Raw genomic sequence first — 20,855 nt, forward strand, 5'->3', positions numbered from 1 at the left:
AGGATGCACTTGGGTCCTCCTCTATACCCCGCCCCCGAGCCACAGGCACCTCAGTTGGTAAGCAGCCTAGGCCGGAGGAGAATATGGAACAGAGAGAAGAAAGACTGGAACACACAAGAAACCATACTCACAGCAATAGGAGACGGAAAACCGGTGACCAGCCACACAGCCCATTTGAAGCCAGGTGCGTCAGGGCGGGCGCCCTGTGGACCCTATGGACTTCGTAGAAACAGAGATAACAAAGGTAAGTTCTTACCATATCTCCTGTTTTCTACTTCAGGGTCCATAGGGGGTCCACAGGGTTGACCTTGGGGATGTCCCAAAGCAGTTCAACTAAGGGCGGGGACGCTCCTGTGCTGAAAAGGAGCACCCGGCGCCCAAAGGAAGCATCCTGAGAGGCAAAGGTGTCAAACGCATAGAACCTCAAAAACGTTTGAATAGAAGACCAAGTGGCCGCCTTACACAGCTGAAGCGCCACTTCTAGCAGCCCAAGAGGGACCCACAGAACGAGTGGAATGAGCCTTAACAGAGGCTGGCACAGGTAAACCCTCTTGTGCATAAGCCTCACAAATAACGGAACGAAGCCAACGGGCTAACGTTTGTTTGTTGGCAGGCCAACCCCTCTTGTGAAAACCAAAGAGGATAAACAAGGAATCAGACTTCCTAACCGAAGCCGTCCGGTCCACATAAATTCTAAGCGCCCGGACAACATCTAAGGAAGTCTCACCAGCTGAAAGATCAGGGGACTGAAAAGCTGGCACAACAAGTTCCTGATTAATGTGGAACTTCGAGACCACTTTGGGCAAAAACTCAGGACGAGTGCGGAGCACCGCTCTCTCCTGGTGAAAAATCAGGAAAGGAGGGCGACAGGAAAGCGCTCCCAATTCAGACACCCTCCTGGCCGAAGCAATTGCCAGGAGAAAAACCGTCTTAAATGTCAGCCACTTGAGCTCCACCGCCTCAAGAGGCTCAAACGGAGGACCCTGCAGGACCCGTAGCACCACCGCCAAGTCCCAAGGAGCCACAGGAGGCACAAAGGGAGGCTGGATCCTGAGAACACTCTGGAAAAAGGTGTGAACGTCTGGTAGTATTGCAATCCGCCGTTGAAACCACACGGACAAGGCGGACACATGAACCTTCAGAGATGCAAGGCGTAAGCCGAGATCCAATCCTGACTGAAGAAATTCCAAGATCCTGGAAACTCTGAACACCTGAGGATCATAATGTCTGGACTCACACCACTGAAAGTAAGTGTGCCACACTCTGTGATAAATCCGTGCTGAAGCAGGCTTGCGTGCCCTGAGCATGGTACCAATAACCGAACTGGAGAAGCCCCGAGACCTCAAGACGGCTGTCTCAAGAGCCACGCCGTCAAAGACAGCCGACCCAGATCCGGGTAAAGGCAGGGCCCCTGAGACAACAGGTCCCGACGCTGAGGAAGAAGGTACGGAGCGTCGATGGAGAGGCTCCTGAGATCGGAGTACCAAGGACGTCTGGGCCACGCCGGAGCTACCAGCACGAGCATGCCGCCGTCCTGCTTGAATTTCCGCAGAACCCGAGGAAGCAGAGATAGCGGAGGAAACAGATACGCCAGGTGAAACGTCCATTTCACCGACAGCGCGTCCACCAGACTTGCGCCTGCGTCTCTTGTCCTTGACCCGTAAACGGGCAACTTGTGATTGTGACGGGAGGCCATCAAGTCCAGCTCTGGCAGTCCCCACCTGTCCACGAGTAGCTGAAACACCTCTGGGTGAAGCGACCATTCCCCGGGATGCACGTCGTGACGGCTGAGGAAGTCCGCCTCCCAATTGAGGACTCCGGGGATGAAGACCGCCGAGATCGCCGGAATGTGACCCTCCGCCCAAGTCAGGATACGAGACACCTCCGACATCGCTGCCTGACTGCGAGTTCCGCCTTGGTGGTTGATATACGCCACCGTGGTGGCGTTGTCGGACTGCACCTGTACCGCCCTTCCGTGAAGAGCGGGGCCGGACGACTGCAGGGCCCTGTATACTGCCCGCAGTTCCAGGATGTTGATGGGGAGAAGTGCTTCTTCCGCTGACCAACGACCCTGAAGCGACAAAGAGCCGGTCACTGCCCCCCAACCCCGGAGACTGGCATCCGTCGTGAGCAGGACCCAGTCCGGGATCCAAAATGGGCGCCCCTCGACCAGATGAGCTGTCTGAAGCCACCAAGCCAAAGATTGCCGAACGTCCGGAGACAACACCAGCACCTGAGAGCGGATCCGGTGAGGTAACCCGTTCCATTCTGATAGAATCAGCCCCTGCAGGGGCCGGGAATGGAACTGGGCAAATTCCACCATGTCGAATGTCGACACCATGGACCCCAGAACTCTCATAGCCGAATGGACCGACAGACGGCAACGGCTCAGGCAACTGCGTATCCGCAGCTGTAGGGAGGCGACCTTCTCCGGAGTCAGGAAGATCCTTTGCTGACGCGAATCCAGCAGGGCTCCCAAATGAACCATCCGCTGTGATGGAATCAGGGAGGACTTTTTCCAATTTATCAACCACCCGTGTGCTTGCAGGCAAGCGATCGTCAGGTGGAGATGTTTTAGCAGTACCTCCGGGGAGCTCGCCAGCAACAGGAGGTCGTCCAGATACGGCAGCAGCCGTACATTCTGGTTCCGAAGATGTGCGGCCATGACCGCCATAATCTTCGTGAACACCCTTGGTGCCGTGGAGAGGCCAAAGGGTAGCGCCCCGAACTGATAGTGGTGTTGAAGGATAGCGAACCTCAGATACCGCTGGTGTGAAAATGCTATCGGAACATGGAGGTAGGCGTCCTGGATGTCCAGGGACACCATGTAATCCCCCGGTTCTATCGCCAGAATGATGGAACGTAACGTTTCCATCCTGAACTTGGGAACTCTGAGGAATTTGTTCAGAGACTTCAAGTTGAGGATAGGGCGATGAGAACCATTGGGTTTCTGCACCAGAAACAGAGACGAATAATACCCCGTCCCTCGTTGTGATAGAGGAACGGGAACAATGACCCCTGCTTTCAGCAAGGACTCTATAGCCTCCTGAACCTGTAACGCCTTGGTCTTGTCCTGAGAAGGACTTGTGCAGAAAAACTGGTGGGGTGGTCTGTGCCGAAAAGACAGGGCGTACCCCTGGGAGACCACTTCTCGACCCCAGGCATCCGTGGTGGTATTGTGCCAGCACTGGGCAAATAGAAGAAGTCGGCCTCCCACTCTGAGGTCCCCCAGAGGGAGGCCCGTCCCATCAGGCCGCAGGTTTATCTTCCTGCTTGGAAGAAGGGCGCCGAGCACTCCAGGCTTGCTTCTTGGGTTTAGAGGCAGTCTTACTCGCAGACTGTCTCGGGAAGGACTGACATTTCGCCTTACCCTGAACCCGAAAGGAACGAAAAGCCGAACTCCGAACCTTAGCAGGCAGTGCCGCCGAAGGGAGGAAGGCCGACTTGGATTTAGCCAGGGTGTCCACTATTTTGTCCAAGTCCGGACCAAATAGTAATTCCCCATTGAAAGGTAAGGCCTCCAGACCCTTCTTTGAATCAGAGTCCGCTCTCCAGGACCGCAACCACAAGGATCGGCGGCCAGACACCGCTGCAGCCGATACCCGCGAGGTCAGCAGACTAGCATCTAAAGAAGCTTCACCAATGTAAGAAGCAGCGTCCCTCATTTGTCCCAACAACGCCCGCTGGACATCCGGAGCGTCGTCTGGGAAGGTATCTTCCAATGCATTGGCCCACCCCTCAATGGCCTTGGCCACCCAGGAGATGGCCATGGATGGTCGGGCCACCGCCCCGGAGAGGGAGTAAATAGACTTTAAGCAAGTCTCAACTTTCCTTTCCGTGGGATCCTTCAGCGAGGATATCGACGGTAATGGTAAGGTGGCACCCCGAGTTAAACGGGTGACATGGGAATCCACCGCCGGTGGAGTTTCCCATTTTTTACAATGTGCCTCAGGGAAGGGGTAATTAGAAGCCAACCGCTTCTGAGGAAGGAATCTCTTACTGGGCGCCTGCCAAGCTACCGCCATATGATCCGTCAACTGATCCGACAGGGGAAACACCGCAGAAGCCACCTTAGTTTTTTTGAAACTAGGAAACTTCGACTTAGGAAGCGGTGCCTCATCCTCTATAAGAAGAATAGCTCGCACCGCCCTAACTAGTGCTCGCACATTAATGGACGACTTGGTATCCATTTCCTGGACCGAGGCGTCCGAGTCAGTGTCATCAGGGACCTCCCCATCATCTGAGGAACCCTCTGAGTCCGATACCTGAGCAGCCCGTGTCATGAGTGGGCGTTTTGAAATCCTAGAAGGCATGTCAGTCTGCAACATTGACTGAAAAGCCGAGGAAGCGGCCGCCAAATTTTGCACAGAGTTGGAGAGCACATCCACCCATGGTGGAGGAGTCGCCATAGGGGCCTGAAAAGGTACCACAGGCTGCTGCGGCACAGGGGAAGCCTGTATATACATAGGCAACCCCGCATAGGGACCTACTGATTGAGACCCAGGAGGACTCCGCAATAACTGCGGGACACCCGGGGAATGGGGGATGGTCGGCTGGGGCACCGCCCTAGTAGGGAGAGCAGTCGGGACCGACAGACGGTCCGCAATAGACACCAGCACTTGAGAAAACATCGCCCACGGTGGTTCCTGCGCCAGAGAAGGTCTGGATGGGCCAGGAGCCACCTGGCATCGACTACACAGGCCATCCTGTGACAAATCCTCCCTATCTACTCCTGCAGAACAGCGTCCGCAGGAGGCCAACACCGGAGCCACTGAGCGCTCAACCTCCTCGTCTGACATGACAGAATATATTATATATCTGGCACCAGGGTAGAAGTAAAACGCACTCACCGGTGTGCTGAACAACAGCCCACAATATGGCACTGAGTAGCACACAACTGTATGTGACGGACCTCACAAATACGTGATCTATATAAGTGAGGTCAGTAGAAACGCCCCTCCCCCACACACCTGTAGGGCTTGTAGGAGAAGTAAAGGGATAGGTATAAGCTGACAGTAAGTAGAAGATAAGCACAGACGGCAGCACTAGCAATAGTCACATACCATGCAGGAAGATATACTCACTGCACCTTTACACTACAATCAACCTGCCCAGATTCAGTGTCTGCTAGGGCTATAGTGCTGTGTACGCTGTCCTTAATCAGGGGAGAGGTACACAGGGGGACCGGTCCGCGTGCTCCCTGAGATCTGCGCTGCCACTGGGAAAATGGCCGCTGGAGACCTCAGAGGAGGAGTGGCCGAGTAACTGCAGCTCAGCGACGCCAGACTGCGTGCTGAAAGGCGCGCTGAGCTGAGGGGAGGAGCCGCTGACAGGGAAGGCTTCCTCCCCTGGCTGGCCATAACCCCAGGGATGCTGGCTTCCCGCTTGCCCCTTTATCCCTGGTGGTCTAGTGGTCCCACGGGTTATGGGGGGGCCCGCCGCCACTGCCAGCAGCCTCCGGTCTGTCCCCAGGACCGGAGGCTAAAGGACTGCATTTAAGGCATTCCGCGCGCCGCCGCTAGCCAGCGACGCGCGGCTTACCTGAATCCCCGGCGACTCCGGCAGCAGTCCTGGGAGGTAGACAGAGTCCGGCTAGTACGGACTCTGCCCTCCCGCCGCGATCCCCAGATCAGTACTGGCGTCGCGGCGCCAGTCGGGGATCAGAGCGGCAGCGTGGGCGTCTGTACAGACAGCCCTTCGCTGCCGTCTGTAGTAAAAAGATTAAAATAAATAAAATCTAACTTAAAATAAAAAAAGCTTCTGGGGGCTGCTCCTGCAGCCCCCCTGCGCGGTGACCGACTCCGGCCGGGCACCAGCTTACACTGAGGTGCCTGTGGCTCGGGGGCGGGGTATAGAGGAGGACCCAAGTGCATCCTGGGAGCTAAAAGCTTAACTGTGTGGTGCCCATGGATCCTGTTCCAGCTATAACCCCAAGGTCAACCCTGTGGACCCCCTATGGACCCTGAAGTAGAAAGGGGAAAACTATAGGGGGCACTGTATAAAGGGCACAAATACAGGGGGTACTGCATAATGGGCACTTTTGACTGAGAGCCAGTGGGGGAGCAGCCTGAGAACTGTCGGGCTGGATTGGGCTGGGAGATACCCCTTTTCCCGGCGCGCGCCTAATTGCGAAGGCACCCACCCGGCTACTTTTGGATGCCACCCGGCTGGAAAAAATTTCTGGGGAGAACACTGCACTTGTAAATATTTAATATTAAAAATAGTAAGAACCTATATCGAATCTTGCTTACCAGTGGATGACGGCAAGCATGAATCTGTGTCCGGGAATCAGTTGTTATGTGGCAAAGAATCTCAGGCATGTTCCTAAACATATCCAATTTATTCACGTGAACCTGCAAACAAAGGCATTCTATTTTAAATATGCACGTTAGATCAAAACAGCCTTTTGTTAGTTCTAATTTAGGGCAAATGCAGTGCAATTTGATATACACATTGCATTATTATTAACACAACATATTAGTATCAATTATCAGCTATTCAATCTCAAATTAATTATGGTTTGGGTGTGCCGGGTGTAGCCAGTATCCAAGACAATTCGTAAACGGACTGTAAATCCATTTATTAAATTCCAAAAGTCTCCATAGAATTTAATAATCCAAATGTAAAGCAAAATAAAATACCGCACACTTGTGGGCCCACAAAACATTCCTATATTCCTCACATGTAAGTGAAGACAACAATGTAATTTAAAATGTTGGGCATAATACTAATGCATAGAAACAACTGCTAAATGACTAACCAAGATTATTTTATTACACTTTATTTTGTCCCACCTATGGGTATTTAGAGACACAAAACTTTTCACATTAGAATATTAATAAAATATATATATTCTAAATATGAGATCTCTGTAGCTTTAGATGCCCAGATGTATTTGGTGTACAAATGACCACATCTACCATCAATAGTTGCTAGGTGTGTGGTGGGCAGATTTGAACGTTAAATTATGACAAGACTTTTGGAGGGGAAAAAAAAACAAAAAAACTTTTTGTATTCAACATAATGGGGCTGATACAGGGTTGGATACAAGTCAGCCTTTAAAGTAATCCCACATTAAGTGCACAAAGCTGAATGCATATATTTGTCTCGCCACTAACCGTACGCTTGATTTGATACATCATCAGCCTCTGCATAGCTTGCAATTCCACTGAAATTTGACTAGGTGCAAACATACAGTTACAACCCAGTTGTGAACACCACCAAAAAAATATGTTAAAGTACTTGCTTCTGTATTAATGCACCTTTTCAAATCAGCAAAAAGGCAGATTCTGCACATAGGTTTCATAATGAAATCTGTACTTGAAAATAGTAATTGTTTTAATTTTTTTTACTATGTTAAATGTGACAGAAAATATTATGGTAGCCCAACAAGGTATATTAGTTTAAAAATTAGACTCTCTCTCAAATAAGGGCACCACTGGGTTTCTAGCAGGTAAAGGGGGGGTAGGTTTGAGATGTTGGTTAGAAACCCCCACCTCTACATTTTATATATACATTTTCTGTAGTATTAGATATTATTGTTTGAGAACCAGAAAAAAAACAACTACTAAAAGGAGGCACAGAATTTGAAAGAGGCAAGTGCCACAATGGGGAAATTCAGGCACATTTTGTGCCCTTCCCCATCCCCTAATTCATGCAAAGCAGGGAGTTATTTTAATGGACCATAACACTAAAAATTTGGAACTTCACTGCACATTTAATGCCATACCACCTGGATTTTCTGCGTGCAGTGGCTGTGAGGAAGCCTCACCTCCTCCTTCGGTCCCCCATTCTCGCATTGATGTAAATACTGACGACTAACCCCCGAACCCCATTAGTCCCTACCATGAAAGAGGTTACGTGCTGCACATACATAATAAAGAATTGTGTTTATTTGAAATGAGTATTTTTAATGAAAAGTTTTCCCTTAATAAACAAATAGTAAAAAGGTACAAACAAAAAAAGAAATTGGCAACAAAAAACTTTAGGACAATCAACAAATCAGATAGGAAAGAGATCACAGGGAGGTAGTCAGAGGCAATTGATCACATGAACATTTTGCAAACTGTAAATTAAGTGTTAAATTAACAGTAAATGAAGTTTCAACCTAAGAAAACAAAGCATACTAGATCAATTATATAAAAGAGTCTTAAGAGCCACTGTGGCAGACTGTTGGGAATGATCATATTATCTGTTCACCGCTGTGTAATATGATGGCGTCATTTAACAAGAGTATTAATACAAGAGGAACAATAAAGTATCTCCTACCTTTGCTCCAAATTCCTCACTCAGGTTTGTGAATAGATATTCATATCCATAAGCTGCTTTGCAGTTAAGCCAGACAACATGGTAAGGACTCAGTGTTATCCAGCTGCGTACTAACTCCAAAATCCCGATCAAACATTCCTCCTACAGTGAGCAAAATCCACAGAAACATAAGTTTCTAAAAGAACAAAAAGAAATGACCACTGATCCAAAGACTTACCCTACTAGGAATCTGAAAAAATTTGGGATCACAGAATGTTGTATCCAAATAAATGCTTTCAATGTTTTTCACTCTGTTCCCAGAATGCAAGAGCTCCATACGGGCAACTTCTCCTTTCGCCAGTCTGAAATCCCCAGTGTATAGAACGGTACCATTTTGTCCTTGAAACAAAAACCTGAAACACATTTGAGAATTATTCAAATTCATCGTGTGAGATCAGTTAAACAAACAATTTAACAGAATAATAATAAAAAAAGATCTCTCTCCCACCCTCTATTATATTTATAGCATAGAGAGATTTGTTTTTAATTTCAGTTCTCAGAATTTTTTTTAAATATTACAGGTAATAAAACAATACAAACATTAAACATCGTACAACAATTCATGAGAATAAAATAATACTAGTCAAATCAGAGCACTAGCACATTTTCACACAGTGTAGGAAGTCATAGGAAGTTAGCAGTGAAGACTTCTATTAAACAATTCTGATTCAGAGAGAGATGTATGCTAATCACACAGCCGCTGAATCTTTGAACGCAGCTGCTGTGGTATAATATGCTAATATCGCAGGTGGAGTATTATGTAATTAGATACCTCCTGCTAACATCTTTGATCCGCTGCTGTGTCCAAAGACACAGTAATGGATCATCTGCACAAACATTGATGATCTGAGTAGCCCTTCGGATAATCAGGATGACCAGGGAATTCACGCTGCTTAAACCAGTGAAGATGTGTCCAAGGACGAAGCCACTGGCTTCAGAAAACCCAGAAATCAGCGGCGACATGCTCCCGTGTTCTGTAACGCTGCCGGTCACTGCCCCTGCTCTGTCCCCAAACGTCCAGGGCACCGAGAACGATCTCATAAAACGAGATCTGCATATGCGTAGTGTAGCATGTGCAGATATCACACCATCGAAGATATACATAAACCATCATGTTTGCATACATCTCTTAATTAGGCCCTATATTATAAACACCAATAACAAATGGTGACAGGTCTACCCACACCATAAGGGATCAAACATGAGGATATAGATATTGGTGCCTACAAACCTCGCTTGTCACACAGCGTTGTGAAACAGTGATACCAAAGCATTAAAGATTGGGCCCGAAGGTGCCATTCAAGCTTGTCAGTGGCGTAACTACCGCCCCCTCAGACCTCGCGGTGGCTTGGGGGCGCGGAGGCTTGTGGGGCACGCTGGCAGGAGGGGGGGGCTGAAAACGGCCCTCCAAAAATGGCCACCGCCTAGGAGGAGACATATGCTAGAGGTCCTACTGGACCTTTAGCATCTGTTAGTCACCCGGGCAGGGCGGTAGTGCAGTCCGCACTACACTACTAGTATAACAAACACACAGCTGCCGGCACCTGTATGTTTGTTTTAGCAGCCGATGAGCGTCAGATAGACTCATCGGCTGCTTACCTTGCGCCCACTGCCGGAGCCGGGCTCTTCCAGCTTCCGCAGTGGGTGATGGGAGAGACGTCATGACGTCTCTCCCATCATGCAGAGCGGGCCGGCAAGGACGCCGGCCGGAGGAGCAGATGCCGGAGCGTGGATCAAGGTAAGCTGCTGCTGCTACTACTACTCCTACTACATAGAGGGGGATTACTACTGGGGGCACTGCTGGGGGGAGACTACCACTGGGGGGCATTGCCGGGGGGGGGGGGGGGGTTAGTACTGGGGTCACTATATAAGGGGGACTACTACTAGGGGCAATATATAAGGGGTACTGCATAGGGGGACCACTACCTGGGGCACTATATAAGGGGCACTGTATAAGGGCTTCTGTAGCAATCCGAGAGGGGGGGAGGGTGCAGGGTTGAAGAAATGCCTTGGGTGCCAAGAAACCTTGGATGAGGGGAGGACTACCACTGAGGGCACTGCTGGAGGAACGACTACTGGAGGCACTGCTGGGCGGTTAGTACTGAGGGTCACTATATAAGGGGGACTACTACTGGGGGCATTATATAAGGGGCACTGCATAGGGGGACTACTACTGGGGGCACACTACTGGAAGCATTGCTGGGGGAGGACTACTACTGGAGGCACTGTTGGGGGGGACTACTACTGGGGGCACTGCTGGGGGGTTAGTACTGGGTTCACTATATAATAGGGACTACTACTAGGGGCAATATATAAGGGGTACTGCATAGGGGGACCACTACTGGGGTCACTGTATAAGGGGAACTACTGGGGGCACTGTATAAGGGCTTGTGTAGCTATCTGAGAGGGGAGGGGGAGAGGGGTGCAGGGTTGAAGAAATGCCTAGGGTGCAAAGAAACCTTGCACCGGCCCTGCACCCAGGGGCTCCCGCGCACAGTATTCTGTGCCGAAGAGATGGAGGAGTATACCTGCTTACTGCTGTCTGACAGGTACTCATACTAGCTCGCTCTTTCTCCTCTTCCTCGGGGTTGTCAGACACCGGTGGGAGGAGCTGATGGGTCTGCAGTGGCCACAACCTGATGCCCCCCACACCCAGGTCACTCAGGATGCTGGATGTGTACCAGATGCTGCTGTGTGCAGGCTGCAATGCTCTGTCTCTGTGTACTGGAGCAATGCTCTGCTTTTGTGCTCTGCCTGTGTACGGGAGGGATGATCTGTGCAGGATGCTCATTATGGTGATGATGATTGGTGCTCTGTGATACATGGTGTACTGTACATATAAATGCAGTGTGTAGGGTGCTGGCGGTATAGGATGCTTTATACGACTGGGAGGGATTCCCTGTGACTAGCAGGGATGTGCTGTGAATTAGAAGGGATACCCTGTGACTACAATGTTTGCCCTGTGACCAGGAGCAGTGCTCTGTGAAATAAAGTTGAAATAAACTGAAATGTTGGACTGCTGTGGTAGCAGTACTTGATTATTCTTGTATACCAGTCCCACCTGTTTTGGAGAGTATCACATAGGATTTCTGGATGGCACCAGAGCAAGTTGCTTTTTGATTCTCTTATTGTTGAGTGCCGAACTGCTTCCTGTGTGCGTGCGTGTGTGTATCACACACATAGCCAAGAGTCATGGAATGGCAGTATGTAAAGGTAATGGTAGGTGGAGCCACCATACGGTGATGTCTTGAAAATGCCCACACCTCTCAGTTGTAATCTGACATCTTGTGAGTCAGTTTGAACACCGGGTACGCTGCTCATGGGAGTTCATTTGGGGCAGGATAGTGGGTGCCCGACGGATGGGACATTCCATCTCCAAATGGCCAGCAGGACAGCACTCCACAGACACAAATCAATGAAGACAGGAGGCTTCCTGTATTTTCTGTAGTCCAAAGTTTCAGGTCTTTAATGACCCGTTTCCTGAGGAAGGTTCATTAAAGACCCGAAACGTTGGACTACAGGAAACCTCCTGTCTTTATTGATCTGTGATTAGTCTGCTGTACATCATGTATGTTAATTAACATCTCCCTTAGTTCAGAAACATAGTTTAGAGCATCTGGACCCCTCCTCAGACATCAATCTTCATCTTTACAGATAAATACACTGGTAGGTGTATCATACAACAAGATGAATATATGAATTCCAACCTTCATTTATACATATGTATAAAATCAACACAAAGCACACTGAAAAACGTGATGAGTTCAACTTCATACTTTTCTCCTAAAAATGTAAATGCACCAAAATACATACTCCAACATTCAGTAGTAAAGATGGTATTTTTAAAACAGAAAACACCTGCACATTGGCCGTTATGACACATAGCGTATATCCTTCAGTTTAAGAGACAAAACCTATGCTTTCATTGGGGGCCTCTTCCTGTTTTTATCGCTAACCTCAAACACACAACAAGGAGATTTCAAAACCTTAATAGAAAAGTTTACTGAAAAATCTATCAAATAAAAACTGACATTATGAGCCATATAAATGGACAAAATAGACAAAGGATCTCCAAAATGACAAGTATGAGAGATCATATATTTACTTGATAAATGTATAGCTATAAAAGGTGTGGAACCTTTTATCTGAAACCCATTTTTATCAAGTTTAGTAACACTAGAAAGGTACTAGTAAGCTGATTTTTGCTTCTAGTCACTCAGGGGACATACAGGGGTATTTTTAATGTAATATTATTATTATTATTATTATTATTATCCTTTATTTATATGGCGCCACAAAGGTTCCGCAGCGCCTTACACAGTACATAAATGAGCACACAAGAAAAACAGTTAATAGTAATACAAAACAATGCAGGACAAGGACAAGGTTATAAACTCAGCTGCAAAACACAAGCAGCAGGACATGAGCAACCAGATGGTAGGTGCCATTGTAGGGAGTTTGGAGTAAATTATACTATAAGTAGGGGGAGGAGAAGCACGTGAGGATGAGAGCCCTGCTCGTGAGAGCTTACATTCTAAAGGGGAAGGGCAGATAGACAGGGGCGACACAGAGGGGTAGATAGTGAAGAAGGAGCATGGAGCAGTGGGTTAGGATATGTGCTGCGGAATGTGTGTGTATAAGACGACCTGATGTTATGTAAAAATTAAGTCCTTCATACATCTATCTCTATGATAGAAAATAGATTGTTTGTGTTATTTACATGAGAGATGTACAAAGTAAAGTAGAAGCACTTTAATTTGTGTGTTACATTTTAGCATCTATATACAGCCTGACAAGAAATGCAGCTATTATGGGACTGTCCCGCCATCCTAATACAGTAGTGACTACTTTAGTTCCAGCTGCTGGGTGCTATGCCATGCTCCTGTGAGTGGGTGCATCTCACATGCTAGACCCACTCACAAATGGGTGCAGCCATAGATGATGTGGTCCCACAGGATGTTGCAGTACCCGGGCCCAGAATTTCTCTTGGCAGCCCTGGAGGTGACAGACAGAACGAGGAGGGAATGGGGCTTAGTAGTGGGGTAACAAGATATATAGTGATATATTTTAGTTGTTTATACCCAGACATTCTAAATTATACATCATGTACCTCTATCTTTGCTTTACCAGTGGACAAAATTCTGGTGGTGCGATTTAAGGTTCTCGGTCTTTCTCCCTTTTGTTACCAGTGGGCAAAGTTGCCTTATTTCTGTTACGGACAGTCACTAACCACACTGTACATATAGTTATCTTTGAATAAACAAATAGGGTCAATGAAGAAAGAACCAAGTAGCCACCTTCTACTTATCCTCAATATAAGTAAAGATGTTTTGGGAGGTCTGGCTAAATACATTTTCTTGGGAAAAGAGAAGCAATATTGTTTAAACAGAACAGCCATAGTAAAAAGCATTACTGAGTATGTTACATTACGGAGCCTGGACAGTGACCCGCTGGTAAAAGTGTGACCAAAACAGCTTCTTTCTGGAAAAAAAAAATACATTTTACAAATAATATAAAATACCTGTATATATTTTTTATATCTTTCCAAATCTTTACCTTTCCAATTGTTTCATTATTACTACCAGAACAAGCATACACAATTCTACTGAAATATATGGGCAGACCAGTCTCCAGTACTTGTGTGTGGATTCTCAACAAGGTTACCACAGCCTTGGAAAAATAAAATATTCTTCTCTGACAGTTGTAAAAGATTTACTGGTGGCCAACATTTATGCTGAAATATGTCAGTTTACACCGTATTTACAGGAAACTTGGACATAAAAGATTTGCGTTATGCGTGTATTGGGCCATTACGGTAGGCCTGATTCTGCAACTGCATAAACTGTGAGCAGAAATTAGATCTAACACAATCTGCCCATTAGGCTGAAAAATCGAGAGATGTTCATAAGCATTGGGGTGGTGAATGGTACGTGAAATATAGGGGGTCATTCAGACCCGCTCGCGAGCGCAGGATGCTCGCAAGCGGGTCGATGTTGCCCCACTGCGCATGCACGAGACCCGGATAGCGACGAGCTTTCCGTCGCTCTGGGTCTCGCACCAAAGGGGGCGTGCTGTCGATGTTGATTGACAGCACGCCCCCTTTGGTGGGCGTGGCTGCCAGACGGAGGCCTACCGTCTGGAGCCGGCCCCACTGACATCACTAGTGATGTCAGTGGGAGTGATTTTGGCTCTGATAGAGCCAAAATCACTCCAGGGCTTGCGGCAGCGAAAACAAGAGATATGGTAAGAACTTACCTTTGTTATCTCTGTTTCTACGAAGTCCATAGGGTCCACAGGGTTGACCTTGGGGTACAGCTGGATCTGGATCCATGGGCACCACGCAGTTAAAGCTTTAGCTGCTCCCAGGATGCACTTGGGTCCGTCCTCCTCTATACCCCGCCCCCGGCCACAGCACCTCAGTTGGTAAGCAGCCAAGGCCGGAGGAGGAGACTAAACAGAGAGAAGGAAGACTGGAACACACAAGAAACCATACTCACAGAAATGGGAGACGGAAAACCGGTGACCAGCTACACAGCCCATTTGAAGCCAGGTGCGTCAGGGCGGGCGCCCTGTGGACCCTATGGACTTCGTAGAAACAGAGATAACAAAGGTAAGTTCTTACCATATCTCTTGTTTTCTACTTCAGGGTCCATAGGGGGTCCACAGGGTTGACCTTGGGGATGTCCCAAAGCAGTACAACTAAGGGCGGGGACGCTCCTGTGCTGAAAGGAGTACCCGGCGCCCAAAGGATGCATCCTGAGAGGCAAAGGTGTCAAACGCATAGAACCTCAAAAACGTTTGAATTGAAGACCAAGTGGCCGCCTTACACAGCTGAACAGCAGAAGCGCCACGTCTTGCAGCCCAAGAGGGACCCACAGAACGAGTGGAATGAGCCTTAACAGAGGCTGGCACAGGTAAACCCTCTTGTGCATAAGCCTCACAAATAACGGAACGAAGCCAACGGGCTAACGTTTGTTTGTTGGCAGGCCAACCCCTCTTGTGAAAACCAAAGAGGATAAACAAGGAATCAGACTTCCTAGCCGAAGCCGTCCGGTCTACATAAATTCTAAGCGCCCGGACCACATCTAAGGAAGTCTCACCAGCTGAAAGATCAGGGGACTGAAAAGCTGGCACAACAAGTTCCTGATTAATGTGGAACTTCGAGACCACTTTGGGCAAAAACTCAGGACGAGTGCGGAGCACCGCTCTCTCCTGGTGAAAAATCAGGAAAGGAGGGCGACAGGAAAGCGCCCCCAATTCAGACACCCTCCTGGCCGAAGCAATTGCCAGGAGAAAAACCGTCTTAAATGTCAGCCACTTGAGCTCCACCGCCTCAAGAGGCTCAAACGGAGGACCCTGCAGGACCCGTAGCACCACCGCCAAGTCCCAAGGAGCCACAGGAGGCACAAAGGGAGGCTGGATCCTGAGAACACCTTGGAAAAAGGTGTGAACGTCTGGTAGTATTGCAATCCGCCGTTGAAACCACACGGACAAGGCGGACACATGAACTTTCAGAGATGCAAGGCGTAAGCCGAGATCCAATCCTGACTGAAGAAATTCCAAGATCCTGGAAACTCTGAACACCTGAGGATCATAATGTCTGGACTCACACCACTGAAAGTAAGTGTGCCACACTCTGTGATAAATCCGTGCTGAAGCAGGCTTGCGTGCCCTGAGCATGGTACCAATAACCGAACTGGAGAAGCCCCGAGACCTCAAGACGGCTGTCTCAAGAGCCACGCCGTCAAAGACAGCCGACCCAGATCCGGGTAAAGGCAGGGCCCCTGAGACAACAGGTCCCGACGTTGAGGAAGAAGGTACGGTCGATGGAGAGGCTCCTGAGATCGGAGTACCAAGGACGTCTGGGCCACGCCGGAGCTACCAGAACGAGCATGCCGCCGTCCTGCTTGAATTTCCGCAGAACCCGAGGAAGCAGGGATATCGGAGGAAACAGATACGCCAGGTGAAACGTCCATGTCACCGACAGCGCGTCCACCTGCGTCTCTTGTCCTTGACCCGTAAACAGGCAACTTGTGATTGTGACGGGAGGCCATCAAGTCCAGCTCCGGCAGTCCCCACCTGTCCACGAGTAGCTGAAACACCTCTGGGTGAAGCGACCATTCCCCGGGATGCACGTCGTGACGGCTGAGGAAGTCCGCCTCCCAATTGAGGACTCCGGGGATGAAGACCGCCGAGATCGCTGGAATGTGACCCTCCGCCCAAGACAGGATACGAGACACCTCCGACATCGCTGCCTGACTGCGAGTTCCGCCTTGGTGATTGATATACGCCACCGTGGTGGCGTTGTCGGACTGCACCTGTACCGCCCTTCCGTGAAGAGCGGGGCCGGACGACTGCAGGGCCTTGTATACTGCCCGCAGTTCCAGGATGTTGATGGGGAGAAGTGCTTCTTCCGCTGACCAACGACCCTGAAGCGACAAAGAGCCGGTCACTGCCCCCCAACCCCGGAGACTGGCATCCGTCATGAGCAGGACCCAGTCCGGGATCCAAAATGGGCGCCCCTCGACCAGATGAGCTGTCTGAAGCCACCAAGCCAAAGATAGCCGAACGTCCGGAGACAACACCAGCACCTGAGAGCGGATCCGGTGAGGTAACCCGTTCCATTCTGATAGAATCAGCCCCTGCAGGGGCCGGGAATGGAACTGGGCAAATTCCACCATGTCGAATGTCGACACCATGGACCCCAGAACTCTCATAGCCGAATGGACCGACAGGCGGCAACGGCTCAGGCAACTGCGTATCCGCAGCTGTAGGGAGGCGACCTTCTCCGGAGTCAGGAAGATCCTTTGCTGACGCGAATCCAGCAGGGCTCCCAAATGAACCATCCGCTGTGATGGAATCAGAGAGGACTTTTTCCAATTTATCAACCACCCGTGTGCTTGCAGGCAAGCGATCGTCAGGTGGAGATGTTGAAGCAGTACCTCCGGGGAGCTCGCCAGCAACAGGAGGTCGTCCAGGTACGGCAGCAGCCGTACATTCTGGTTCCGAAGATGTGCGGCCATGACCGCCATAATCTTCGTGAACACCCTCGGTGCCGTGGAGAGACCAAAGGGTAGCGCCCGGAACTGATAGTGGTGTTGAAGGATAGCGAACCTCAGATACCGCTGGTGTGAAGATGCTATCGGAACATGGAGGTAGGCGTCCTGGATGTCCAGGGACACCATGTAATCCCCCGGTTCCATCGCCAGAATGATGGAACGTAACGTTTCCATCCTGAACTTGGGAACTCTGAGGAATTTGTTCAGAGACTTCAAGTTGAGGATAGGGCGATGAGAACCATTGGGTTTCTGCACCAGAAACAGAGACAAATAATACCCCGTCCCTCGTTGTGATAGAGGAACGGGAACAATGACCCCTGCTTTCAGCAAGGACTCTATAGCCTCCTGAACCTGTAACGCCTTGGTCTTGTCCTGAGAAGGACTTGTGCAGAAAAACTGGTGGGGTGGTCTGTGCCGAAAAGACAGGGCGTACCCCTGGGAGACCACTTCTCGAACCCAGGCATCCGTGGTGGTATTGTGCCAGCACTGGGCAAATAGAAGAAGTCGGCCTCCCACTCTGAGGTCCCCCAGAGGGAGGCCCGTCCCATCAGGCCGCAGGTTTATCTTCCTGCTTGGAAGAAGGGCGCCGAGCACTCCAGGCTTGCTTCTTGGGTTTAGAGGCCGTCTTACTCGCAGACTGTCTTGGGAAGGACTGACCTTTCGCCTTACCCTGAACCCGAAAGGAACGAAAAGCCGAACTCCGAACCTTAGCAGGCAGTGCCGCCGAAGGGAGGAAGGCCGACTTGGATTTAGCCAGGGTGTCCACTATTTTGTCCAAGTCCGGACCAAATAGTAATTCCCCATTGAAAGGTAAGGCCTCCAGACCTTTCTTTGAATCAGAGTCCGCTCTCCAGGACCGCAACCATAAGGATCGGCGGGCAGACACCGCTGCAGCCGATACCCGCAAGGTCAGCAGACTAGCATCTAAAGAAGCTTCTCCAATGTAAGAAGCAGCGTCCCTCATTTGTCCCAACAACGCCCGCTGGACATCTGGAGCGTCGTCCGGGAAGGTATCTTCCAATGCATTGGCCCACCCCTCAATGGCCTTGGCCACCCAGGAGATGGCCATGGACGGTTGGGCCACCGCCCCGGAGAGGGAGTAAATAGACTTTAAGCAAGTCTCAACTTTCCTGTCCGTGGGATCCTTCAGCGAGGATATCGACGGTAATGGTAAGGTGGCGCCCCGAGTTAAACGGGTGACATGGGAATCCACCGCCGGTGGAGTTTCCCATTTTTTACAATGTGCCTCAGGGAAGGGGTAATTAGAAGCCAACCGCTTCTGAGGAAGGAATCTCTTACTGGGCGCCTGCCAAGCTACCGCTATATGATCCGTCAACTGATCCGACAGGGGAAACACCGCAGAAGCCACCTTAGTTTTTTTGAAACTAGGAAACTTCGACTTAGGAAGCGGTGCCTCATCCTCTATAAGAAGAATAGCTCGCACCGCCCTAACTAGTGCTCGCACATTAATGGACGACTTGGTATCCATTTCCTGGACCGAGGCGTCCGAGTCAGTGTCATCAGGGACCTCCCCATCATCTGAGGAACCCTCTGAGTCCGATACCTGAGCAGCCCGTGTCATGAGTGGGCGTTTTGAAATCCTAGAAGGCATGTCAGTCTGCAACATTGACTGAAAAGCCGAGGAAGCGGCCGCCAAATTTTGCACAGAGTTGGAGAGCACATCCACCCAGGGTGGAGGAGTCACCATAGGGGCCTGAAAAGGTACCACAGGCTGCTGCGGCACAGGGGAAGCCTGTATATACATAGGCAACCCCGCATATGGACCCACCGACTGAGACCCAGGAGGACTCCGCAATAACTGCGGGACACCCGGGGAATGGGGGATGGTCGGCTGGGGCAACGCCCTAGTAGGGAGAGCAGTCGGGACCGACAGACGGTCCGCAATAGACACCAGCACTTGAGAAAACATCGCCCACGGTGGTTCCTGCGCCAGAGAAGGTCTGGATGGGCCAGGAGCCACCTGGCATCGACTACACAGGCCATCCTGTGACAAATCCTCCCTATCTACTCCTGCAGAACAGCGTCCGCAGGAGGCCAACACCGGAGCCACTGAGCGCTCAACCTCCTCGTCTGACATGACAGAATATATTATATATCTGGCACCAGGGTAGAAGTAAAACGCACTCACCGGTGTGCTGAACAACAGCCCACAATATGGCACTGAGTAGCACACAACTGTATGTGACGGACCTCACAAATACGTGATCTATATAAGTGAGGTCAGTAGAAACGCCCCTCCCCCACACACCTGTAGGGCTTGTAGGAGAAGTAAAGGGATAGGTATAAGCTGACAGTAAGTAGAAAATAAGCACAGACAGGCAGCACTAGCAAAAGTCACATACCATGCAGGAAGATATACTCACTGCACCTTTACACTACAATCAACCTGCCCAGATTCAGTGTCTGGGAGGGCTATAGTGCTGTGTACGCTGTCCTTAATCAGGGGAGAGGTACACAGGGGGACCGGTCCGCGTGCTCCCTGAAGATCTGCGCTGCCACTGTGAGAAAATGGCTGCTGGAGACCTCAGAGGAGGAGTGGCCGAGGAATCTGCAGCTCAACGACGCCAGACTCTGTGTTGAAAGGCGCGCTGAGCTGAGGGGAGGAGCCGCTGACAGAGAAGGCTTCCTCCCCTGGCTAGCATATTAACCCCAGGGCTGCAGGCTTCCCGCTTGCCATATATCCCTGGTGGTCTAGTGGTCCCACGGGTTATTCCTCCTCAGAGGGGGAGCCCGCCGCCACCGCTAGCGGCCCCCGGTCTGTCCCCTAGGATCGGGGGCAAAGGACTGCATGTGCAGGCAAAACCCGCGAGCTGCCGCTAATCGGCGACTCGCGGCTTACCTTGTCCCCGGCGACTCCGGCAGCAGTCCAGGGAGGAACCCAGAGTCCGGCTAGTACGGACTCTGGCCTCCCGCCGCGATCCCCAGTGCAGTACTGGCGTCGCGGCGCCAGCGGGGAAGGAGAGCGGCAGCGTGGGCGTCTGCATAGACAGCCCGTCGCTGCCACACTAGAGCCTCTGTTTTAAAATAAAAATCTAACAGGCTCTTTTTTTTTTTTTTTAAATAGAAAGCTTTTGGGGGCTGCTCCTGCAGCCCCCCTGCGCAGGTGACCCTACTCCGGCTGGGCACCAACTCAAACTGAGGTGCTGTGGCCGGGGGCGGGGTATAGAGGAGGACGGACCCAAGTGCATCCTGGGAGCAGCTAAAGCTTTAACTGCGTGGTGCCCATGGATCCAGATCCAGCTATACCCCAAGGTCAACCCTGTGGACCCCCTATGGACCCTGAAGTAGAAACCCTACCGCAGGGTCTCCGTCGCAAGCCTGATTGTCGCGATGGTCTTGACCATCATCATGGACGCTCGCATAAGCTGTGGGTGGTCACCCACAGCTATGCGAGTGTCCAGGAGGACGCTCCATTTTCATGGAGGAGGGCCCTGATTCAGAGCGAGCGCTCTGGTCAGAGCGTTCGGC

General features: G+C 50.4%; 1 protein-coding gene across 1 annotated transcript in view; it reads right to left on the reverse strand.

The window, feature by feature from the left end:
- The window catches only part of DCLRE1C (DNA cross-link repair 1C), a 44,392-nt gene that overhangs the window by 12,957 nt on the left and 10,580 nt on the right, over positions 1-20,855 (reverse strand). Inside the window, exons 5-8 of the mRNA XM_088468786.1 lie at positions 13,733-13,788; positions 8,486-8,660; positions 8,269-8,409; positions 6,252-6,353 (exon numbers count right to left, since the gene is read on the reverse strand). Of these exons, the coding sequence (XP_088324912.1) occupies positions 6,252-6,353; positions 8,269-8,409; positions 8,486-8,660; positions 13,733-13,788 (474 nt within the window). The remainder of the gene's footprint in view (positions 1-6,251; positions 6,354-8,268; positions 8,410-8,485; positions 8,661-13,732; positions 13,789-20,855) is intronic.

Source organism: Taudactylus pleione, unplaced genomic scaffold, assembly GCF_031769625.1.
Source record: "Taudactylus pleione unplaced genomic scaffold, aTauple2 ptg000086l, whole genome shotgun sequence".
NCBI classification, from domain to species: Eukaryota; Metazoa; Chordata; class Amphibia; order Anura; family Myobatrachidae; genus Taudactylus; species Taudactylus pleione.